General features: G+C 40.8%; 1 protein-coding gene across 2 annotated transcripts; it reads right to left on the bottom strand.

Annotated features, from left to right (window-relative positions):
• Window positions 1-27: 27 nt before the first annotated feature.
• gpm6bb (glycoprotein M6Bb) lies at window positions 28-26298 on the bottom strand. Of its 2 annotated transcripts, none has more exons than XM_079664612.1 (7): window positions 26143-26298; window positions 5872-6058; window positions 5136-5292; window positions 4849-5017; window positions 4475-4548; window positions 4312-4377; window positions 28-2143 (listed from the first exon to the last, which is right to left on the bottom strand). In XM_079664612.1, the coding sequence occupies exons 1-7, from the start codon at window positions 26144-26146 to the stop codon at window positions 1994-1996; spliced, it is 807 nt and encodes a 268-aa protein (XP_079520738.1). In that variant the 5' UTR covers window positions 26147-26298; the 3' UTR covers window positions 28-1993. The 2 variants fall into 2 exon arrangements, with proteins under 2 accessions (XP_079520738.1, XP_079520739.1); XM_079664613.1 differs by lacking the exon at window positions 28-2143 and adding an exon at window positions 2552-3884 and having other exon boundaries at window positions 26143-26297.

Genomic DNA, 26298 nt, shown 5'->3' with positions numbered 1-26298 from the left:
CAAAAGAAAAAAATCCCCACACCAAAGTGAAGTTTGTTTATTTGTTTATTTTTCATAAAAACAGTCAACAGGCGTTTGAGGGATGTCATTAAAGGGGTTCTTTCCATTCAGACAGGATGCTGAATTGTTGTCTTCCTGCTGATTGATGGGTAGCCTTCATTTAGTTTTTTGGTTAATTCAACAGGTGCAAAGATCAGATGAGGTGTACACAAGCTTCATGTACTTCTGTCACCTTTCTCCTTAGTCACTGTACACCTATGGCCTTTAGCTCTATAGACAACTACGCAGGATTTATTCTCTAATAGCTCACAGATACTGTGTAAAACACTGGGCAGGGAGTCACAATGGCTTTCATACTTTGGCTAGATTTACCATTTAGATTGCTATATATGTCTTAATGACAGCTGTCCTATCAATTGATATCTGAAAGTTGAATTAAAAGTTAAGCATCTGTAATTCACGAGTAAGCCCTTGACATTTAAAGAAAATACAGGTATCAGGCAACAAAATTATACAATACTTATATACCTCTAACTATAAGAAAATAACCTAAAAAACGAATCAGCTACACAAAAAGGATTAATTTGTAAGCATTACAAATACAAATGAAACATGACTGTACATCACGTGTCACTGCAGAAACAGTTGTCTTCATGCAACAAAGAAACTTATCCCTGTAAATCAACTAATAGAAACGAGATTACATGAGTAATTATATCAGCATTAGGACAATTGCACATCAAAAACTGGTGCAATATTACAAATTAAGAACAAAATGAAGTGGTTGTATCTTCAAAAAAAACACTAAAGATCCTGACTTGTAACAAGTTTACACTTTTCACACCCTAACTTCTGTATGCTTTTTCATAGTAACAATCGACAAGGGACTTGGTTACTTGTTTAATAAGAGTTTTCAAACTCGAGTAAAGTTTGATCGTAAATTGCAATATATGATCCAATATTACAGTGGAACATCTGAGGAATCAGAGATTTTTTTTTCATTAGTGTAAATGAAAACACATGGACTAAACTTGTTTATGTTGAATACATTGAATATCCTGTCTAATAATTGGCAGCAGTTCACATTTAGAAAGCAAGATATTCTTATGGCATTATTCATAAGGTTTGAATGCTAAAATACTGCGATGTGGAGGAACTCCCGGTGTGATTACAATTGTTATTATATTTTGAAACCATGGTTTATCTAGGGAGACATGTTTGTTAAATTGTTTGTTAAGCTCTAGTGCACACCTGAGGTAGGGTTAATGGAGGCCTTGAGTAGCTTTACCATAAACTCTAGAACCAATTATCACTGAGATTATCACTATGATTACGATGCGGTTAAATATTTGAAGTTTAACAACCACTTTTACTAAAGAACTGCATCCACATTATATATTTGTATCTCTCTTTGCTGTAATATCAAAGCAAAACATGTTGTGACATGCCAGTCTTTTGTCAGTGCATTGTAAAGTGATGGTTCTTCCAACATGCCAGCTAAGCCACACGCCAGCTCTGAATGTAAGGCCTTTTATGTTGTGTATAACAATCTGCTTGTGTGATTGAAAAGAATAAGCAAGAAAATATGTCACATTCCCTTGTTAAAAACTGACCCCACAGCTCAACAGAAAGACAGAGCAAGACTGTAAAACAAACATGTCATCATTATGCGTTGTATAAGAATAGTGCAATGTCTCAAGCTTGGCCAGCAAAAAAAGGGCCAGAGAAAATTAGACTACATAAATTCAAAATTGCTTTGTTCCTTCAGAAAATACAAAATAAAAACAGCATAAATGAAATTATAAGTAGCAGTTTTGATCCACTTTGTTGGTGAGTTAGTGCAGAAAGCAACACTGATGCATTAGTGTGTTAGGAGCCGGGTTAGTACTGCACAGTGTCACGGCACTTATTACAGCTGTGCATTGTCTTGGTCCAAAGGGGCCACAGTGTGTTTATGTGTCTGTACATGTGTGTTTGTGAATGTGTAATATCCTTATGTGTAGGAATTGAGGCATTCCTTTGAGCGAGAGGTGATGTCCTGCAGCTCCCGCTCTTCCTTCATTTTGATGTCTTGGTAGGCATGCATTTGACTGGCATCCTTAAGGTAGGCCCAGTTTGCTGACAGAATCATGAGGAAGTGGATCTGGAAGAGAAGGGTGAGGTGGATGGCCGGTGAGCATGTCAAAGAAGCAAAGCAAGCTACAGGAGTCTGAGCTAAAGTATGTTCATCACAGACACACATAAAGTTAAGCTTTTAAAAGACTTCAACAAAGGGTGACAGAAGACATTAGGACTCATCGTAACATCACTGTTACAATCATTGCTAAGTTATGTTACTACCCTGCTAAGAACAACACTACAGAAATGACACTTTTTACGGGTGGGAATGAGTGGAAAAAGAAAGAGAGCAAAGGTTAGGCATGCACGTTGTAGGCTGCTGTAAAAGCTTAATGTTAGTGCGAAGCATTGGGTTTAGTGAATCTGACCCTGTTCCATACGCAGTTCAGTTTTATACGGCTGTCGGTTCCAAAAGAAATAGACCAAGTGAGGATACTTTTGTAAACAAAGATTGTTTATTTTATATAGAAAGTAAAAGCTACAGTTTTCAAAAACTTAGGAGAAAATTAAATATATGAAATGTGGAATATAAGTAACTATAAACAGATAAAAGAATCTGACAAATGTAAGCATGCAGGCTCAGTGTTAGGATAAAAACAAATGGCTCTTTAATGGCACTTTGAGAGAAGGAAAATGTAGTAAACAATATATCAACGTCATAGCTGAGGCAATACCAGCATCAGCACTCATAGAAAAAAAACATTTGCTCTACTCTAAAATAGGAGAATTTATTTTTTATTTATAAAATACATGAAACTAGAGTGAAGCTTAGGGCCTCAGGCAGAAGTATTCCTCTGGTACTGGCCTAAACCATCACAGTGTGATGTGCTATTATGTGCAGTTACTTTGAAATCTACAATAAACACAACCATGATACTCATCAGCGTTTTAGTTCAGTTTAGACTTGTGGCAAAATAATTAATACTGAATATTTTCTCTGTAACACTTAATGGTTTTATGGGTTGCTAAGGAAATATAAGGCAATGAAAGGCACTCTGCCTCTGTAGATTTTCCTTTTGCAGATGTATCACTTTAAAATTCATCTTCATTAAAACTGCAAATCTGGCAAAAACTAAAAAGCCTGAGAACACCTTTAATTTCACACCAGATGTATTTGTGGACTAAATTCAGAGCTGTATACTGTACATATAGCCTAGATTATCTCCTTTCCAACCTACATTTTTACAATTGTATGTTGCTCAACAATCTTAAATGTATGTGTCTCAGGAGTTTCTGCACAAATGTGCACTTCAGCTCTGACTGCAGTCAACTAATGCTCGTCCTTTTATGCAAGGTGAGGTACTGGAAGCAAAATACTGTTGTTTTTTTTCTTAAATCAGCTTCACGTATTTATAAATAACACTGTTGTGGATTTCTAGCTGTGCGCATTTCTATAAAATCTGAGGGTGGCAATTTTCTATAAGTGAGTGCCAAGGAAAGCAGAACAAACGCTCCAACTAAACACCCCCCGACTCTGAAGACAACTTTCATCAGGTGTCCTCAGAGAAGCTACATCCCTGGACACCAAATGCTAAAGGAAGCATACAGTCAGCTATTTACACTTCATGTGAATACTAATGGAGAGATGTTGATTTTTCTATTCTTTTTTTAGTTCATTTTTTGTCAGTTGCAACTTTCTTCTACTCAGTACAGCCTCAAATGCTGTGCCGTGCTCTTAAAACAGTTTAAAACTTAGTGCAGCAGTCTTCTCGACTCTTAAACTTCAAAACAGCAAAGTTATAAGTGGTAGCCATCATGTAGATCAGCTGGTGGAAGAGAACAGAAAAGGTTGTAAGAGAACATGCCGGGGACCTCCTCGTCACTTTTACTCTGACAAGTTAGGAAAGTTACCAATTTTCCAGCAGTAAAAGTTAAGGAAAAAATGAAAGCATCATTTTACAAATTCTACTTGATTGTGATTTTTAGAAATTACAGTCTTTTAAGGCACAAACAGCAAGCCCAAACTGCACTCTCTGCCATTCCTCTTGAAATAAAATCAAAGCTGTGTATCTAAGCAGATGGTAAACAGCAAATGGAATTGGAGCTGAGGAAAAGACTACATGTATATTTCTTAATGTGGTTACATAAACCATATGGGTATGAGGAGAGGAGCACTTGACACATGATCTGCCGATACAAACCGTGCAAAGATGGACTAAAGGGAGAGGATGGAGAGACTGGAGGGAATCTTACCAGAGCGATCACAGTGGCTCCTGCCCCGGCGCACGCCACGATGTACAGGTGATAGGACAGGTAGAACTGGAAATAGACAAAAGCAGTGTTATTCTACAGTTCAGAAATGTGATGCCAAGCTCCTCTGCTAATGTAAGTATGTTGAAAAAGAATAAACTCGTACCTCGCTGGTGCTGCAGATGTCACCTAGCGTAGATCCACAGGCTTTTCCTGGTGTGGCATTCCATGGGATAATTCCTGCAGTCAAGACATTCAAAGGCTTTAGACACTCAAATTCATTGCACCATGTAAACCATCATCAAAACTGTACAGTGCGATGAATCAAACAAAAATGAGACCATTAGTTATTCTTTTTGGGGGGGAAATGTCTTATTAAATAACAAAAAGGGGACATTACAACAGTTTTAGACATGCAGATCATTTAATCCTGATGTGTATTATGCAATAGGTGATAAGGGCTCAGTAGTTGACATTGTTTGGTTTTGAGTGGTCCTATAATGCTTTAATACAGACTAATAAAGTGGTCTATTCTCTTACCGTACTGACGAACATCCACACAGATGGAGTCGATGTCGGTGAGATTGGCCATGGGAGACTTTATGGTGGCACAGGTGGACCACATGTTGTAGAAGAGGAAGACTGGCACAGCGGAGAAGCCAAACACACCCAGCCAGGCAATACCCAGGATGTATGTGAGGAACACAAACTGAGGACACGGAGATGGAATAATGTATAAGCGCAACATCAGATAATAATTACGAGGCATTTTAAAATGACTTAAAAGCACTGTGTGTTTATAAAGCAGGTTGGTTGTACAAACATACCATTCCACTGATGCAGCGTCCACAGATGGTGGTCTTGAACTCGCTGTGCAGCTCCTTGACTGCACTTGTTGTGTAGAAGCCCTCAGCCAGCAGAATGATTCCATACAGGAAGAAAAATGAAGCAATGCCATAGATGACATACTGCATCAGCTGTATTCTGTTAAAGAGCAATGTCACACATACGCTTAGTTGTGCCTGTAAAGCTGGAAAAGGTTAAACATGTAGTAGTAAGCACAATTCCAGCACTTTTAGCCTCACAAGAAACACCTGGAGGGACCCACTAAAACTGTGAGGTAACCTAATAGCATCATGTCCCACTGTCTGGTGCGGAGAATAGCTGCTTACACTCATCGACAGATGGTTGTGATTAAGATAGTGATCTAAAGACAAGCTGAGAGACGCAAAGCCCAAATGTGAAGATAACAGGTGATGCACGTCTCTGGGAATAATCTGCCAAGAGACAGACTACATCTGTACATATCTTAAATTAAACAGTGCACTCCAAATGTCTACAAGATAAGACACATGTGCAGTCCTGTCTCTTGTTCCTCATTTATTGGACTAATGGATGCACTGGAGTCCATATTAGGACTTTTCTCCAGGATAAGGTAAACGTGGGAGACACCATCAGCTAAAAATAGCCTTAATGAAGTTGACCTCAGTTAGAGTTAGATTACTTTTAGGCCTCTCCTTTTTAACAAGCAGCTAGAAGCACAAAGAGTATTATTTCACTTACATATCACTCAGCATGGCATGATCACTGGTGACCTTGGAGAAGTGGGTTTCCAGGATGGCCACGGTGCCGGTGAGAGCCACATGGCCACATCCACAGAACAGGGCCACGCCGGAGAAGCAGAGGATCGTAGCGACCAGCGACGCATACGGCACCCCGCCTAAACATTTGATGCAGCACTCAAAGCAACCTGGAGAGAAAAATAAAAAGATTGGGTCAACGACAAGTATCATTGATATCTTGAAACATTGTACCAAATCGTTTTACTTCTAAAAGGAAATAAAGGAAATCAACCAACTCCCAAGTCCATATAAGGGATTGTGTTTTACTTGTAGGACAGGAAGTGATCTAAGGGGTAAGAAGTATGAGATGAATATTCATATGAGTCATCCATTCATCATCAGATCTCCAGTCTAACCCAGGGCCAAATGAACACCAAATAGCATTCATCAGGACACATAAAAAAAAAAAATGGATTTAGATATCTAATGAACAAAGGAACTGAAACAGACAGAGCAGAACAGTCCGTTTCAAAATAGATTTCATAAAATATGTCTTTGGTCAAACTTAATGTGGCGTGCATCCTTTTGAGACTCCTGCAATGTGAGGAACAGAAACATGTATTGCTGTGAGAGGCCGAGGTTTAACCAGTCCACTCCACTTTTAACGTTTCATCTGACCATTCATCAAAACACCTAAAGGGTACTAATGGCCATCCAGCAGGTCAGAGAAATGGTGTCAGCCAAGCTGTATCGGAAATCAATGGTAATTCTCAATGGGGGAATGAAGTGACCCGGATGGATCGGCCTCACCCAGTTCTTATGCCTTGTGAAACCTAGCTAGTCACCACAATGTGCCGTCTGTGGATGCACGCAAACAAACCAGAGTGTGCTTCCAATGGGATCCACATGTGTCTGACAGGATGTTGTGGAGGGCAATAGCTGTTTATGCTTTAAAGCTCTCACATATGCATGATGTCACACAGCAACTAAAGTATTTAAAGATGTTCTAATCAGTATTTTTACATTAACAATGGATCAAATGACTGTCTGTTTGTGTGGTCACTCTGAGATGTATCACCAAATCTACAGTTTATTCAGTGCTACGGATGTATTTGGGCGTCTTTCGGCTCATTTTCAAAAGTTCATGAGTTTTAAGCGAACAAAAACAATTATTTTAAACCTTGGTATCTACTCATGTTGGCAACTAGCCGGTGCACTGCGTATAAAAGAAACAATACAAGACAAAAACAAAACATTATACGACTGTAGTGTCTGTAAAATGTATGCACATTCTGTTTAATATCAAAAGTATAAGATACCAGTTTATGCAGATGAATACTTTGTGATGTTAAGCTGTTCTGTAAATCCTGTTATGTCTTAAGGTGAGTACATGCTAACAGGTTATATACTGAATTGAAGTTTCTTCTTGAATTATCTGATTCACCATTTTACTTATCTCTGCCCTTTCCCGATGTAGTGTAAAATATATGGGATGTCGCAGAACTCTATGAGGCAAATGTGTGTTTTTCTTGATAAAAAGCAGACCTTGCAAATGTTTGACTGTCTTGAGTGTTGAATCTCGAAAGTTCATCTTTGTTTGTGCTCTTTGCCGTGACAAAAGGAAATTAGAAGAGAAATACTGCTGCTGGTCCAATACTTCTGCAGCCAGACGCTTCATCCTGACTGTTTGTGTAGTACAGGGAGATAAAAAATGTGTCCCGTGGTAGGTGAAAAGAAGTTGCCATGGCAGCATGTTAACCACAACTCAATGAGTGTGCCCACAGCGGAGTCGCTAACTCCTACCGCAGCCCACATTTCTCTGATGAACATGTGAGGGGGAGGGCGAGTGGGCTGCTGGGAGTCAGATCTCTAAGCTCCACAGGATATTGAGCCTAGCTGCAAAGTAAATACAATTCATTTAAATGAAACACTGCTCTCGTAGTGAATGTCAATGTCAGGTAGTTCTGATCCAGTAGCGGACTGAATCTCAGCTATAAATCCTCTCGTTCTCACATTTCAACCTCCTGAAGAGAAGATATGTTTCAAAGTGAAAGTTTGCCTCCATTACCAAATCTCTCTTATAAAGACGCACTGGTTTATTGTATATTTATTTGATCGCAATCCACTGTGACGTGTCATGGATGAAAATTGGCTCGCCTGCCTAACTCATTAAGCATCTGTTAGTCTTCAAACCCTGTCTTGAAATGAGTCAGTATTCCCATTAGATCAACCGTCTAAACGTTGATGGCATGGAGCTAGATGTCAGGATATCATCATGACAGTAATGTCTGCCTCAATATCCTGCATGTTACTGGATCTGAAAATGAGAAAAGAACACAGACGGGGATGTCTAAAGCTCAGAGAAACAGAAGTGCCATCCAGGCAATATACAACATGCTTTAAAATGTCAAGCTGTCTCTCCACTGAAGCCTGAAATGGACAAGGTCAGGCTGACATGAATGCATCTACCAATTCTGCCATGCTTGTCTAACTTGGAGCACTTAGAGAGCGCACATGTACGTTTAGTTTGAAGCCACCAATCTGATCGATAAGTCATCTGTGTTAATTGTACCCGAGTGGTTTGCTTTTGAAGCTTCCATCCATCCAGACTGGGAATATTGTCTAGACATATCCCTCTCAAAGGAGAAACATTGTGTCACTTACAGGTTGTTATCCTTAATAACACAATAAATCCAAGGTGGTATTTTCACAGCTGGTCTGAACGTGTTGCAGGTTAGCATAAGTCTGGAAAAACAGCAGCACAAGGACAGACCCACTGATGGGGTTCAACGGTTAGCCTCTGGAATAGCACTCTGTTCACAAAGGGTCTCTGTGAAAGCTTAAGTCTTGGTATTAGGCATCAGAGGAGACAGAAATCACATCAAAGCCCAACTCCACCTCAAGCAGCACCATGAGGGCAATAGTCTGCACCAAAGTAAAAATCAGTCTCATTCAGTTAATGGATTAATACCAGAGGTGGGATCAGTTCTTGACACCAGAGTTTTTTTATTCTTTAACTGTTGGGTTAAAGGATTACTTTGACTTTTTTCAATGTAGGCATCCGCTTTCTTGTTGAAATGTATGTACAACTCTTATATCTTTTGGTTCAATAAAGCACTATAGCTGGCCGGCTAGCTTAGCTTTGCATCAATACTATAAGCTGATGGAAACATCTGGCCCGGTACAGTGACTTATTTGAGAGTCCAGGAGATTCCCACTGAACTCATACGGAAAATGATCTAACTCTTTGCAACACATAAATACAAATATATCTCAAATTAAGCTACAAGACTGTCTTAATTTACAGTAGATCAATTGTATGTTTATCCATCTCAATAAAAGTAAAAAAACATTCCTTACAGTGCAGCAAAGTGTAGTTCAAAGAGAGCAATGGATTCTGCAATTAGATCGACCGTGGGAGTAAATTGAACAGAATACGTTGAGAAGTGTATTTCAGAGTTATAACATCTACCACACAGCAGAGCACAGACTGTTTTCTCTTTAGTGCTGTGTGGGATTTCATAGTGTACAGGATATTGCGGGTCAGACTTTAGCTGAAATCACCCACCTCCACAGGGGATAACAGTAGGAGCCGGTGACTCTCCTTTAACGACAAGCTTACTAAACGGATCCTGCTGGCTTGTTCTGAGTTTAGCCTACACGAATGAGAATCACATTGGGCCCTTCTCCCGTTGATGACTTTCACATGCTCCCAGTCTCTGAGTAATCTACCAGGTTAAGATCCGACCACTTCAAGACTCTCCACCTCATCGCTACAGACCATGAATGAGGAGAGGACAAGTTAGCGACTGTGTGTGATGACAATATCAGGCTGCACAGCAGAGGCTACATTTGCCGGCGTCAAGATCACGAGGAGAGAGGGGGGGGAAAAGACGATTGTAAAGTGTGTGTGTAAGACATTCTGTGAAAGAGACAGAAATACTTGAGACAGAGAGAGAGTCCAAGAAGCCCTGATACAAAGAGCCAGTGTTAGAGCCCCAGACTGTCCATCACACTGGACTCTCAGGGGCCTTTCAGAATGGCAGTGAACCACGGCCTCGCTCTTCCGGCCCACAGGCTCGAGGCCCAGGACAAGCCCACCGCTGGGCTTCATCCGGTGTGCCCCTCCAGCACAGAGCTCAGCCACAATGGGCCGCAGCAGCCCCTTCACACTCCAGGAGGATCCTGTTTGTCAAAGCAGCTCAAATCTTCCAATGTTTGAGTGAGATGGCTCATTAAGACCGAACTAGCCCTACCCAGAAAGTAAGAAAAACAAGGGTGCATCTAACCACATACGTTTATTCATTTATCATCCAAAGTTCCCGCAGTTCATATTCGGTGCCAAGGTGCACTTGGTTACTTTCAAATTTGTTTGGATTTTAAATCAATAAAAGGACAATATCAACTGGCTTGAAAATGAATGCATTTATGCTCTTGTTTTGGTTTAATTTGTTGTCAACTTTACTCCCGTAATGCCTTATTCTTAAATAAGCTGTATTCCCCAAATGACTCACCACACATAGTATTTTAGGATTGTATCGAAGCTGCATCAATTGTTTTTTTAAATCAGTTAATTGCTTAGTTGACGGATTACATTAAACTATTTTGATAATCAATTAGTTTTAAAAGCACTGTGTCAAGCAAAAATTAATTAGCGGGTTCACTGGGACCGTTTTTTTGTGCAAAATATTAAGACTCGCTATCTATAAAGTTCTTAGCACTTTGCCTGACAGTTACAGGGGGCAACAGACGCCCCAACAATAACACATGTTTGTCTCCAAACAGGTTAATCCACGCATGCATCACCACTGTTTGCTTGAGCGCAATCTCAACACACGGACCTGCAGCTGGCTCTGCTTCATCACCTCCCTCAACCCTTCAACAACAGACATTACATGAGCACTGCCTGTTAACACCATGAAGCTGAAATCTTCCAACAGCTGGGACCTTCAGTGGAAAGCGGAAACATTTCTAAATTCTCCCCGGATTACAGTACGTAGAGAAATACCAACTGCATATGATGGAGTAAGCAGCAGACATTCTGAAAGCATTGTTTAATATGATCACTGACACACCTACTCAAACAGCCAATCACATGCAAGACAAACACATACGTAGAAGCACCAAAAAAACACCATCCATTTTCGATCTAGCATCGAGCTTCATTACTGTTACAAATGTGTCTGTATTGTTGTTTGTTGCTTTATTGGGGCAAGCTGCCAAAACAACATTTATGAGAAACAGTCTCATTGGACACACTCTCCACTTTGAGAGGAGACTTAACAATGCCATGATGGCTATAATGGCCATTCTCAAGAGACGGGAGAGATCTGAGTGTGCCAATTTGTCCAAAAGTGGGCTCTTGTTTACTTATCTAACAAAGGAAACGTATAGTCTGTCAGCTAATAGCTGTTGACTGCAGCTCACCATGGCTGTGTGGGAGATGTGTGGGTGCACTCAGTGACAGTAAAAAGCCAATGATGGCCGGAACGGCCCGTAAATGGTGTGTTTGGGTAGAGTAGTGGAATTGTGGACATGAGCTGTGTGGAAGTAAATGATGGGACAGTAAAGTCATGACATCTCTTTTTATAGGCCAATACCACATAAAGTGTCTCAATGGGCTTTACAGACCCACAGGTTCCCAACCCAGCCTCAGCTTTAACCCTTTCATGCATAGAGGTCACTACAGTGGACAGCTATTCAAAAAGGTGTTTTCTTATGCATGTTTTTATTTGCATAGTTGCACCATCAGCCACTACATAGGACCCTATTGCATCATCCCATACACTGCTACTCAGTGGAAAGTCAGTGCAAGCGCATGATAAATGTCTCTAAACCAAGATGAACGACAGAAAGCCAGATGGACCAAGTCACCTGCCGATATCCTGCCAATCCTTTCATGGAAAGCGCTCCCTGTAGGTATAAAACATTTGGTGACATCAAGTAACAACTAAGGAATCATATAAATCATAAATTGTCAAAGTATTGATTTTATGTTTGAAATCATGTTTATTCGCCTGTCCACTACAGTGGACGTCATGCATCACTGGCTATGTTTCAACTAAACTTCATACTGCTACTGTTCTTCTTGAAAATATTTAATTTGCAATATCTTTTTGGGCCTTAAATATATATAATTAAGTTATTATAATGTAATTTTAAGTTTGCACATCTTTATTTATCATTTTTTCCAAATGTACAAGTTTTCAGTTTAGACTTTAACTGTCCACCTGAGTGGACATACAAAACATTTTTTTTCTAAATTTGAAAAAACTAGATAAAAGACAAACTAAAGTTAAAATCTTGTTTTTAATGCCCCAAGAGCAATAAAAACACTTGGTAAAAAAATCCTGAGTGAGGCTTTCATAATTCATGCAGCTCGGAGCCCAAACCTTCGTCCGCAATGTCCCTGGCAAAGGATCTTTGTTGGAGGTAATTCCTCATCTCTCTGTACCCTTTTGTCCTGTAATTTCTCTACTTTTCAGGACGTAAAGACATAAAAGAGAGTGGGTACTCAAATTGTATCCCTCATAACCAATGTGGTGAGTCAATGCAGAGAGCCCTAGATAAGTCACTGCAACTGACTGTGACTTTCAACATGTTGCAAATATGTAATGATCTGCTATCATTTCAGTATATTAAAGCTCATAGTTATGTTTTTTTTTTAATTTGTACATTTTTAAACACCATTGAAATAGTTTTCAAAGAGGTTTCAAAATCGCATACTTTCTTTGCAGAATATAACTTGCTTGGGAAAAATGCTTTTCTGAATGTACAATATTTTACCCGGAATAGTAAAAGTCACTAAAGAGCAATAAAAGAAACAGCCAATCCTTGATCCCTTCAAGAAGGGGATTAGCAAGTTAATGACTTTCTCTCTGCTTAGTGTACACACGGCTCACAGCTGTCTATGTTTGAGACTGGAAATGTCTGGAAATGTCTGGTTCATTTATCTTTGTCCCTGCCTGCACCTCATCCAGCTCATTTACCATCAACTCACCCTCCCCTCCCCCCTTGAAAGGAGCCTCTCGAACGCACCCTGAGGTTTGATTGATCTGCAGTTGATTCAACAGGCTCATTGTCCTTCAAAGTGACACTAGCGATGATGATGATGATGACCAGCGGCAACACATCATCCCTCCTGCTGCAGTCTGCTAAAAACACCACACTGACTTTAACATCATAAAACAAACCAAATGAAGGAGAATTAAACATGCACCAGAAGCATGACTGGGATAACAATCTTACAAATTATGCGAATGTAACAACTAGAATATCAACTTACAGACACTATGACAAGGATGCTGCACTGACATTCAGGAGTCCCTGCTGAGCAGAATCTACCAACTGTTGTGCAGAGTGAAACCGAGCAGGCTGAAGTAGGTTAAAGCCGAGCAGTGAAAAGAACTGAACCGGCTCTTTGTGAGTGCTCATTGGTACCTCTTTTGTCCTGCCTCTGGTTTTGGTTTTCTTCTGATGAAGTTTCCATGGTTGTTTTTCTCCCATCCAACAAAAATGCTTCCTTTCAGCAAATTCTCGCTTCCCTTCTCCCTCTTTACTCTCTCCTCTATCGCTCCCCCTTTCACTCCCTCTCCTACTGCACGTTTCTCTCTCTATCTCTCTCTCTCCGTCTCCAGCTCTCTCCTCCACATTTGGCTTCTCCTCTGCCTTATTTTCCTATTCCTCTTTCCTCTGCTCCACAGTTCCTTTCCAAGATGCAGAGGTTTTGTCAGAAGGGATCTGGTCGAGCTTAGTGCGTGCTCCAGTCAATATGTCACTATGGAGTTTTACAGGCAAAATGTGCATCTCTCCTGTTTGTACTAACTGTTTAGGGATTCAGTTTAACATTTATTTTCCTTCAAATGACACACCTTCATCCACGCCCTGAACTCTCTCCCTTTGTCCGATGTGCCTCTCAGAAACTGAAGTAGAGCCCTGAATGGTTATTGTAGTTGTTATAGCAAAGACAGTGAGAAGGTAACCATGATTTACAGAACTTGTAAAACCCTTTGTTGTATAGACTGGGGCAGTATGCATATATGCACACAATATCTCTCTATTTCCCATCTGACCACAGTTCAAGAAAGGGGGATTGTGCATGCGTGTGGGTGGGGGGGGTTAGCCCTTCATCTTCTGATCGGCAACATATGCCCTCTGCTCTTGCTGCATACATTAGCAAACCTCTGACTGCTATCTTCCCTCCATCTGGTGGCCTCTAACGCAAATAAAGAAGGACACAGGAAGAAAGTCAAATCTACACTTCCTAAACAAGGACACAGAGCGTCCTCTGGGCTGACACAAACAGAGGAAACAGCATGGGAACATTGGAGATCCAGAATATCATAGGGGCAGAAACATGAAGAATGCAGCTCATAAAAGGAAGGAGAAATGCGAAAATGCTTTGAGGGTGATATAATCAAAAACAACTTGTTAAAAATAAGCATGAGATGACCAGAGAAACAGACAGCGTGGAAGACAGGGAAGATTTTGGCTGGGTTTGTTTGGCAACAGCAGGCTGAGGAGGCCCAAGGGCATGCTAATGAGAGAGAGAGCCCTTTCAGTGGGGGGGGGGGGGGGGGGGGGGGGGGGGAGCTGAAGTAGGGTCTTCTCACGGATACCAGACTCAGAGAGGAGGAGGATCAGCAGGGGAGGGGAGCCTCAGGGGTCAGGGAAGTGAACTTAGCGGGGATCCCACAACAACAAATGCCCCGCTAATCTAGCTTTTTCACCATCAGCCCTGTTAAACACCAGGAGACTCCACATCCTTGTGATGTGGGGAAGGGAGTCTCCAGGCCATTAGCAGCAGTGATGTCCAGGGTAGCTGTGCTTGTGATTCACCCATTAATTGTAGCGAGGAGCTCAAGTGATGATTCAAAAGATAAGTGGTTGATACACAAGACTAAATGTGTCATACATAACCTCACTGAGTCACATCAAAGCTTGTGATCTGTGTGCAGGAAGTGAAGGACAACAAAAAGTTGGAGTTTATTGCACACATGGTGATGGAAATTGAAAACATGTGATCAGGCCTGGTCAAACTGTGGTTTCAGACTAACTGTAATGCATTCGATTCTGGTATAAACAAACATGTGCTTTTCATTGGAAATAATGATACATGTATCCTGTAATCAAAAGAAGGAGATAAAGCTGGGAAAAAAGTTATAACATGCTAGAAGTCATAACTATGTTGCTTTTAAGTGCATGAAACGGCATCAGGGATTGACTTTAAGAGAGTAAAAGTATAAAAGAATCGACAGATGTCCAAACTATTGTATACAGTTGTTGCAAAACTTTGAATGGCAAATGATTAAGTTAATTAACACTGTGATTATGAATAATATTCATATTTTCCATCCTGGTTCATGTTAAGTGATCTAAAGCTGCTGGTTGCATTTTTAGCTTTGGTGTAAAATAACCTCATCTTAAAAGAAGCTGTCAAAGAATCAGAGCAGCAACAATGGTTTAGGGAGAGCCAATTCCCCCTCGAGGTGGGGGCTAAAGGTGTGGCAGAAAATGGTGCTCGCGTCTATATGTATCAGCTGAGTACTCGTGAAGAGTCAGTCAGGTTATGATGTCCATGCTCCATGGTGCAACTGCGTCAATGTAACATAACTACTCCGCTGTTAGCCAAGCAGCTGGTGAATCAATCAGCTGATGCAAGCGCAATTAACCTGAATGTACAGATCCAATATTATGTTTTTTTATGTATGCTTTCTTTAGTTCAGGGTCTTGAAAGTTCTATATTTCTGAGATTTCAAACATAGCTTTATCAGTGGTAAATAAATGTAATCATGCTATACCAATTAGCAAATATACTGTATATCTTGTGCAGTAGAACATACCGTTAGAATCTTTAGTAGCTTTTCTCTTAAACATTGGATTGGATTTAGCTGTATATGTTCAGCAAAAGGATTTTTGAGCAGAATCAAATCCAACATTAGAAGTTGATTGAACGTTTTTACAACTCTACGTGGGTTCACGTCTGTGAGCAACCCCTTTCACATTTCATGGAGTCATAGGAGTTATATAAATCTTACATAAGTGGTTCCAAATGAATGACGCAAGAATGGTATTGTTAAGCACATAAAGAGCAACAGATTGATCAGAGCTTTACCCAAAAATACTGTGACAGGCTGAGTGGCTGTGGGAATCATCGTGTAAATGTAGGAGGCGAAGCTCCAGCGTCGAGACAGCGCCACTCCCCTACTTGAGGACACAATCTGAATGATGATGAAGCCCATACAAATGGAGGAGGCTTCATTGTGGGTCAACCTTTCACGCTGTGAGACCCTGAATGCTCCTCAGTGTTCGGTCACCCGTGAAGACCTGCACCCTGCTTGGCTCACACCGGGGAAGGAGTTCTCAGGGATGAAGGCCTGAGCCCAGAACCAAGCACCACTTACCAACGGCCTGAGAAAGCAGGACAGATCAAGCCATATTAGTTTTGAATGTATTGTGAAGGCCAAGTTCCAAAAGCAGAAGGAACCCAGAACAAAAGAGCAAAATGGTCATCAAATACCCATGAATATTTTTGCTGCTTTCATGGAAAAAGCTCTACCTTTCAGTGATAGTGAACATATACATATTGTAGACTGACGGACACTGTTTGGCCATTTGTTGACCTCGGTGAATCTGAATTCCTATGTTCTGTGGTGACATTGCTGTCCTAGATTTAAATGCAGGCCATCTTCATAGGTCAATCTGCTCTGTATGTGTGCCTCCATGTTTGGCAAGCTGAATCTAAGTCATTGATTAGTTTACAAAAGGCAGTGCACTACAAACCCATTATACAAACCCATCCACTTGTTTTTCTGACCCATTTACTCTACAGAACAGGCATTGCAAATTCTGAATGACTTCTGCCTAATGATTCTGGGTATAGTTTGTTCTGAATATGACAGCCAATAGATCAAAATGCATGCTTCAAACTTCGAGCAGCTCATTCTTCCATGTAAATCTAACCAAGTACGCCATATTCATTTTCCAAAGAAAATAAATCTTCCGCAATGGAAAAAATGAAACTGTCCTTATCCATTATAGCAAAAGTGTTGCCTGTTAGAGGGGAAAACCACAGTGGACTGACTTAAGTGACTGGAAACATGGAGAAGCGAAACCGATACTGAACAATGAGTGATGAAGGATTAAACATCAAACACTTGCAGCATTCTAGCGCAATTCCAACATAGGCATATTTTATGTTTTGCCATTTCATCCATTTTACAATTTGCATATCATATATTTCTCCCCAGAGTAATTACCAGTGTTAAACCAAACAATGCCAAGGGTATCTGACACAGCAGCTCTCTAATTGCATGTTTGTGATAGTATATCGTGTAAGGTCTGGAAATAAAAGCACTCACGCAGGGATGACTGGCAGCCATGTTTGTCTTCTACAATTCAGAACCCTGACTCTCTGGCACCTCCACAGCCACTGTGGTTTTGGCCTAACTGTGGTGCAATGAGAGCAAGAGACACAAATGCTTCATATTATCCAGGCTTCCCAGCTATAGCCAACTGTCACCATGGCTTGGCCGGACAGGAAACCAATGCCATGTCAAAACCTAAAGAATAAGAATTTTATAATTTCAGTCTGGGGTCAAAAGAGCAAATCGATGCCATGAAGCAGAAACATGGATCTAAAAAAGAGTGAAGAGTGGAGGCGTTTAAAGTGGTTGTAACCTACCATCTCCCATGCAGGCCATGCATTTTGCTATTATAGAAAAGATTTGTTTTTCTTTCAGTGTTCACTAAATACTTTCATAATGCCTCTGGTCTGGAAAGAGCTTTGCTGTCTTTGTGGTTTGCATGGATTACATTATGGAGCCAAGGAGACAGCCAAATGCAGTGCAAGCGAACACCTCTTTTTATCCAGTTAGAATAATGCTACATAATAACCTCTTTTCCTTTCTTTCTATTTCGTGATGATTGGCCAGGAAAAGTATGGTAATGGTAATACCCAGCTAGCTACCCTTGAATGTTTAGAAGAAAAATAGGTGGTTTAAAACACACTTTTATTTCCTAACACACATATAATTCTGCTACTCCAGCATAGACGAGCCTCAGGAGAGGTTTTTTGTGGGTAAACATTTGTAGCATGAGCGCCTATTAACTCAGTTAATTTTGTCAAATGCTACCGGTAATGCTAACTATATCTAGCAGATATGGTCTCTATTGGGTCTCCACAAACTTTAAAAAGAAATACCTGACTGTGTGGTTACTTCACGTTTTAAAAACAAGAGCAGTACGCTGAGAGATGCTATAAAAATAAACTCAGAGTCAGTTCATAATTTTCCGTAGTCATGCTATCCATGATTGTTAATATAAAAAAGTTAATTAAAACTGCTTTAAAGCTCCTTTGTGTTATGAAATCATAATGAATCTGTCTACTCTCTTTATATCAATTTTCTCCACAAAATTAACTGCAACTACACTGCAGTTACTGTGACACTGAGCACCTCCCAAAGTCATTTAAAACGTACGACGGTCTATCAAACTGCACTGAGAGTATACAAATAAATCCCACAGGGACATCCCTTAGTGGTGGTAATCCTTTAAATACAATACCTATCACCGGAAGCATTTTTATATTTAGCTCAGGATTGGTTTAATCTTGTATTACAGATGGGCACATAATGTTATTGAGATGTCCATGCTGTCCGTTTGTCACAATAACATCAAACCGGAAACGTTTCTGCTGTAAACGGATCATGAAGGCATCGTATTCTACAAGTGTTGAAAGATGCTGAAGCACATCCAATGTATTTATAATGTTTATTGACATATCAACTATTCTTACACTTCAGTTTCTGTGATGTCAAATAACCCAGTCTTCCAACTTATTGCACTGAGCAGCAGCATGAGAACACACACACACAAAATGAAGACATAATAAAGCTCAGAGAAGTGGGGACATCAGACAAGACTCTCCAGCTAATCTTGGGGGTTGCTTCCCATGAGAAGTCCCCCCCCCCCTTCCCCCTCCATTGTGTCTACCCAGCTCCTGGGATTTCTTTCCCTGCGCCGCTCCCGCCAGATCTATTGTCCTCCGCCCCATGCTGCCAACCTCTCACCCCTGACCCGAGACTTTACCCTTTTCAAACTCCTCGTCGTCTCGGTTTCCCCATCCCTCATAAGAAGGAGTAGAAACCTCCTCCTTTCAGCCTTAGTCGATGAGACAGACCAGCCAGTTGGACCCTGCCGTGTCAGGATTCATCGTCAGCGCTATGACAACAGAGCAAATGACACGGAGATCACTTTAATGCCATTGTTCCACAAGGCTCTCCTCCCGTGTCTCTAAGACCTGCGTCCTGCGGGTGGATCCTGGAGGGACGGAGATTTTTTTTACCCTGAACCTGACACCTCCCCCCCTGCAGAGCCGTGTTTGTCCTCAGACTCATGGTGGAAGTTGTTTTAACATGGACTAAGTGCTTAACAATAAGTGGCAAATACAGCTCATCACGAGAGAAAGACGGAAGCTAATCTCTCCAGCGGTTGGTACACTCTCCCTGGCTGCCCTCTGCGAGAGTGGGTCAATCCATTACTTTATTGCTTTAAGCACTGATAGGCAGTTTTTCCAACAGCACAGAGTGCAATGACCTTTTGTCCATCATACCGGACATTTTAAAGCATCTACTGCAAACTAGAACACATTAATGGCGCCATCTGATAGGATGCCCTCCATCATTTTAAGTGTCCAAATATTCTCATCTATTCTGTGCACACACACCATCATTTACTATTTACTATTATTGTCAGTGTCGATGAAAATACACAGCAACACTGATTGGATAATACATGAAAAGATGTCATGTTTCACACACACCAGCTTGAGCTCTACATTCCAGAGGCTCAATTACAACACACATTACTTTCCATTCTTCAGCTGTGGAAGCTATTGTTGCACCATTGTTTTCCCATAGTGTCGAGGTCAGAAGCTAAGATTGCTTATCAGACCTCTCAGTGGTAGCTGTAACATTCATACTGCTAACACTTCTCTCCTCTGGCCTGCGTGTGGTTTGCGGGGTCAAGCTGTTTTTCAGACACAAACATCTGGGATTTCCTCTCCCCTGAAGCTGCTGTTAGTTGGCATGTTTCTCTTTTGGTAAGTGCATTTACAGTAAGAAAAAGTGTGCATCACAAGTTAATTTCCTCGAAATGTAAGTGTTTCAACAATTGGAGCAAATTTAAATCTATATTCTCAAACCCCCAAACAGTGTCTGTGAAGCAAACAGCCTCCCCAAACACTCTCCCTCAGCTATTGGGATTCCTGCAGCTGTCGCTTTAGAAAAGCTCAGCTATTGCATATTTTAATCTGCTTGGAAGAAGTGCCTCCTCCTGCCAATCAAGCCTTCCTCCGGAGGATAATAAGCCAACAATGAAAACTCACTTGGAAACCTTTCCTTTGACAGGAAAGTGATTCCTGGCAGGAGACAGTGTGTGTCAGTGGTGTCTAACTTAGTTTTTTACTGTGTCAAATGCAGCACCACATCATGAAGGCATGAGCAACAAGGAGTCATGAGATTTTCCTGCAACAGATTAGATAAACAAAAAGCTGTGAAGAAATATCTCAACAAAACGTCTGACATTTGAATATCTTGTGTAAGATTGTACACATAATCCTGACTAATCAGGCAAAGAAGAAGTCATAAGAGGTTATTCATTTAAATTCCTGCTTAATTCATCCCAAGCGTAGCATTTGGCTGCATCCAAATGCTCTCAGGCTGTCCGGCAGGGCTCTTCATATGGTGAACATTTCTCATTGCTGTGCTAGGGTACCCCAGATGCTTTTGTCTTACGGTTGTTTAGCAGCTGCGTAAAAGCGCAGAGGACAAAGACCTATCTGTGGAGGGTTGAATACACTCAGTGGGCACACAGCCAACAGCTCAATCCTACAGGATCCCACCGCTGAAGAGCGGACAAATGCATTCTGCTCTCACTTCTCACAGATGATTTTAGGAGGAAATTAGCTGGAGGCCCTACTTTTTCTTCTCATGTCACCTAACTGCTTTCACATCTGAACTGCGGTCACATCAAGCTCCTAAATAATTATCTACATAGACGTTTTGGAAACTTGGAAACAATACTTGCACTTATGCATTTTCTCCCAAGATGGGAAGAATGAATACATTGTGTTTAAAGGACCAACCATCTTAGCCCCCCCCCCCCCCCATCTCTGCTTAACGACAGGAAAAAAAGATATGGCGTCTATGGAAACTCCAATTTAGGACTGAAGGGAGATTCTGAAGCCTAGATTTGGGTTTAATACTTGCAATTTAAACAAGCCAAAGATTTAAAATTGGATGTGGAAGTCTCACAACAAGCACTACTTGACTTTTGATGACTCACACAAGTAAAGCTGCTTCAAGGCTTGTTTGTGCCCCTCATTATTGTTTTAAGACGGACTTTAAAACTCAAAAACCTATCCGGGTGTCTGACAAAATCTGATGGCAAAATTGTTTATCGCAAGAAAGTCCACACATTAGGTGCGGCAAAAAGTAGTTCGATGCAAACATTTATGAAAAGTGGATTCAATGGCTCGCACTTTTAGGCAGTCTTTCCTATAAAGTGTTCATTGTGTTGCACTCGTTTGTACATACAAAAAAAGATGAAACCCTTAAAACACACACCGCCAATTGATGTATGAAGTTGACGGGCTTGTTGGATTTTCTGTTGACAAAATTGCATCCCACTGTTTTTTCTAAGTAGGGCGTGGCTTTTATAAACTGTTTGACCATCAGACAGGCAATAAACTGCAACGAAATTTAAAATGCATTTCAGGAAGTATAGCAACACCAATGAGAAATGTTCAGCTTGAAGAGGAGATCAGTGATTTTGAAAGACAGCCTGCTACTTATGCATCAGACTTTAGCCTTTAAGACTGGTGGTCCACCAATGGCTAAATGTTCTGGCCCAGATCCAGAGTATAATGTTGTGTGTGTTGTGCAGCATAGCGCTATATACCACAGGCATCATTTTGTGTGGAGTAATCACACTTTTTAGTCTCTTTTCACACATTACAATCGATTTACTAGCTTAAAAGACTGTCAAAGACTGTCAAGTGAAAATAGGTCATTCTGTGAAAACATTATTGACTGTTTAATCAATGTCCCCTGCTCATGGGAATCAAAACACATGAAGTGTTTTGGGTACTGTAGCCAATGTGGTCAAACAGAGCTGTAATAATGTGGTTCACTGTAGATGGCAGAAAATCCTGCAGTGGGGCTGAATGCCTGTTGAATGAGTGAGTGAATGTCCATCAGCCGCAGGGGCTCTTTGCTTTTCCCAACCTATTATTTAGCACAGGCCTTCTGGAACAATCATCTGACTGTGAACAAAACACTGACAGATTGCAGCTCCACTAGCAAATATCACATCTCCATTCTGTGTGCACTCAATGATGCCAACATATTGTATAACTAAAGCAAAAGTTTAAAAAAAAGACCTTATTATGCATGTATTTGGCGCTTTAACCTTGAAAATCGTGGGTGTTTTCCTGCAGTCGTAAATAAAGGCCAGATTGTATCTTTGGCATATTTTATACACCAACAGGGCTCAGCTGCATTCTCATGTCTGAACCATCTGTGAACTTATGCATATAGGAACTCATTTCAGATATACCATCCTGTTTCTACCATGTAGCAGTTTGACCCTGACATATCTTTAACAAGGACGAACTCACACACACACAAACCCACTCGCATCACTTCTTTTCAACTGTGAAAGGGCTTTCAGTAAAAGTGACGAGCAATGCACACGCTTCATCAAGCATCCCCACTCAGGAACTTCTATTCCTATCATTTCATGTCACAATACTCAATGGCCCCCTTTGTTGTCGGAGGAGTTATTAAGCTCAACAAATGATCATGACTGCTCTGGCAGACCTGCAGGGCTACAGAGAAACGACTAAATATATAAAGGCAGAGAGAGGCGGTGAAGACGAGAGCGGAAAGGCTACCCCCAGAGAGAGAAAGTGAGAGGAGGGAGATTTCAGAGGAAACTAAGTGGAGCAGGAAAGGAAGCAGAAGATGAATGAAGTCTTGATTGAACTATAGGATTCTCTTTTTAGAGCTGCACAGTTTCAAAAAAGTATTGCATGGGCCTCATCTGCTGTGTAATTACTAAAGATGCTCGATCATATCCGATGCCAAATGGAAAGAAGCCCAGAAATCATTTAACTATGACAGCAACATACTTCATTAATGATTGCAAAAAACCAAATGCAATTTAGGAAATTTGCGATGGTGACATAGAAATGTGGGGATCAGTCGTAAAACAGTGACTCAGAAGGGGGGATTCATTGAAGCCATCTTTTTTAGGTTAGGCCTTGATTCAAACAAACAAACAACCAAACAAACAAACAAAAAAACGGATAAGAGCACAGTTGAATTTCTCTCAACACCCTGACCCTCTCTTCAGTGACTCATTCTGGCAGCCCTGTGGTTATTTTTCCTCTTCATCTCTTGGAAACAGAAGCATGTGCGTGACTTGTACCACATGCCTCTGAGGACCATATCGCCATGAGTCAACTAAAAGCAGGGGGAAATGATCCGACTCTGTTATTGCTCTGCCATCAGATGACAAGTTGTTGATTCCGAGAGTGAAAAAAAACATCTCTTTGAGCAGCGTAAGCAGTCATGGGTCTTTCGTCTCCTCAGATCAGGATGCAGGGTCACAGAACATGTGTCTGTGACAGTGATCACTGCTGATGTGTTAACTAAATAATCAGACACTTTCCAGACATCCCAGTTCAGACAGAGGAGGAATACAGATCACACAGCCCCCACCACACAGACCCTTCACAGACACACATGTACAAATCATTATGAAGGACACTGTCCAGCTCCTGTGTTTGTCAATCAATAAAGAACAGAGAATTCTTCACTAAAACCAAAACATTTTAAACATTAGATCAGGTTTAGGCAAACAGTTTTAAAAAAAAAACACGTGTCAGTAACAATTGAGCCGTTGAACTACAGCAAGATGTTTAATTAAAGACACGTTCAAAACTGTCAGCTGTGATTTACTGTCTTTTTCTTGACATTCTCAAAAATATCAACCACACATGATATAATCTATGGAGCTGTTTGAATCCAGCCTTCATGACCTTTTTCCACAAGACCACCAGACTGAATACAAAACACTCTGACTAGAGGATCCATGAGTTTCCATAAGGAAAAACAATCTTCTTCCAGAATCTGTCTCCAGGAAGAACAGACCCAGTGTTTATAGCCGTGTCGATAGCTTGCTGTATTTGATTAATTGAAACTCCTGTCATAAGATCAGCTTTAAATTTTAAGCACATAATCAAATTGTGTCTGTTAAAGCCATACATTGTAAATATGGTGAATCTTTCACATTAAATACAAGCTTCCAATCTTCTTTCCAAAGAGAATAATAAAATGTGCTTATGTGGGGCTACAATCTGCAGCAAGGAAAGATTATGGATCTTTCACTGCTGTGTCATGTCATGCTTTTCTTGGTAAAGTAATGACCTTCAAATGAAAGACAATTTTATTTTAAGGGCAACACTTTCTCTTCAGATGTTTTGGAGCTGAGACCACATTTTTTCAAATGTTTGGTTATAAAGTAACTCTTGGCAACTAAACACTGTTGGGTGAGTAGTTGTCAAAGGACAAACACCAAGAACCTTATAAGTTATTTGTGGAAAACGGCTTGCTGTTTCTCTCTGAATTCAGTAAAGCAGACTGAAGCCAACTTATCCTCCCACATCCTTCACACAGGCCAATTCACTGTTAAATCGTTTACCCCGAGGACAGAGGAGAATCTCTCAAAAAAAACATGTGGCCCTTCTGCGAGGTGAAGGTCACTGTAAAATCAAATCAGACATAAGTTATATAACCTCTGAAAGACATCTTCACTTCACCGCTCAGCACACAATCGCCTTCAAGACATCCTGTTTATTTTGGGCTGAACGATTTCATGCATAACAGTTAATCCATGTTCTGTTTTCAAAGCTATTTCTCATGAAACAGAAAAGAGAGGAAAAGCCGAGCAGATTTATATATTTTACACAATGTAACTTTTCTGCAGATAGCTAGTCTCCAAATCAGTCTACTCATGCCCACTACAACATGCTGTACTCCTGAAAGGGCCATGGAGAATAAAAAATGGGAGCTTTAGTGGACAATGCACAACGGCTGATTGCCATGCAGAGTAATATCCTCTATGAGACAGTGAAAGAGGGTATGGTGGGATGTAGTTCACAGGGTATCCGCTCTGAAACTTGCTTTTCTGTGAACTTCAGTGAACATTAAGAGCCACTGAAGTTGCACAAAGGAGAAGCTCCAAATTAGAAGCACAAAGACGCCTCTGTGAGAGCTGCAGAGCGAATTAATGAGCATTGATACACATTCGCACACAGTGTTCCTCCCGGACTTCAGCTGTGCTCTGACAAACAACACAAGTCAATAAATGCTCCCCAAAAAAAAAAAAAAAAGAGTTACCATTTTTTTATTTATTCTGTGTAATTTTTACAGTCTGATTTCTAACAAAGACTATTGCTGAATGAGAAAAATTGGGAGTGTTTTTATGTCAATTCCCCATTTAAAAAAAATAGTTTTTCACTGTTTCAAAGTCGGCAAGAAGTTATTAAACATCTATGGCATGACATCTCACTCCTCCCACACATCCCCCAGGCTTGGAGCACAGATGGCCAACACTTGGGACTGATTTTAAAAAGGGGACAGTCTCAGCTCCGTTCTTCAGATAGCTAATACAAGATGGCACAACACAAAAATATCTGACTAATATCAAAATTGTGACGGTTCCTCTTTCAGTAACTTATTCTAGCAAAATGTATGGTGTATTTAAAGTAAATACATTCCTTTTAATGACAATCATTATCAAATGCAAAAGGATCAATCCCTGCTCATAATCAATAAAGACAAGACAGGTTTGGATGACATGGCTCACCCCAACAGCTGAGCACTGAGGCTCTATAGAAAGCAGTGGAGGCAGAGAGTTGATCCGGATTAAACACCTCCGCAGAGTTGACTGCAGGAATCCTGATAGACTTAATCTCTCTAATCGCTTTCTTCCAGTTCCTTCAGCATGCTGCTCTAATGCCGATTGGAACCAGGTCAGGTAAACAGGCTACTTCTGCAGCACTAGAAGTCTACGTTAAAACAATCGGCGCGCCCCGAAAGTTTGAGCGACGACAACAAAGTGTGAAGCGTGCTGTCATTTCGAATAAAACTGCTATATTTCAAGTCGTCATTGGATTTTAAATGAGGATTTGTAGGTAGAAACGTACCCATGGTTGTAAGTTTCCAAAGCGTCCGACGTGAAGCGATCAGCTAAGCGTTGAGCCCCGGCTACACTGATGTTGCGTCCTGGGATGCACACTGGCCGCCTGGCTGCTCCAACACTCAACGCTGCGTCCCTTTGGAGACAGCCTTTGTGACGTCAC

Source organism: Notothenia rossii (genome assembly GCF_949606895.1).
Source record: "Notothenia rossii genome assembly, chromosome: 2".
Classification (NCBI taxonomy): Eukaryota; Metazoa; Chordata; class Actinopteri; order Perciformes; family Nototheniidae; genus Notothenia; species Notothenia rossii.
This window is presented reverse-complemented; position numbering and strand designations above follow the sequence as displayed.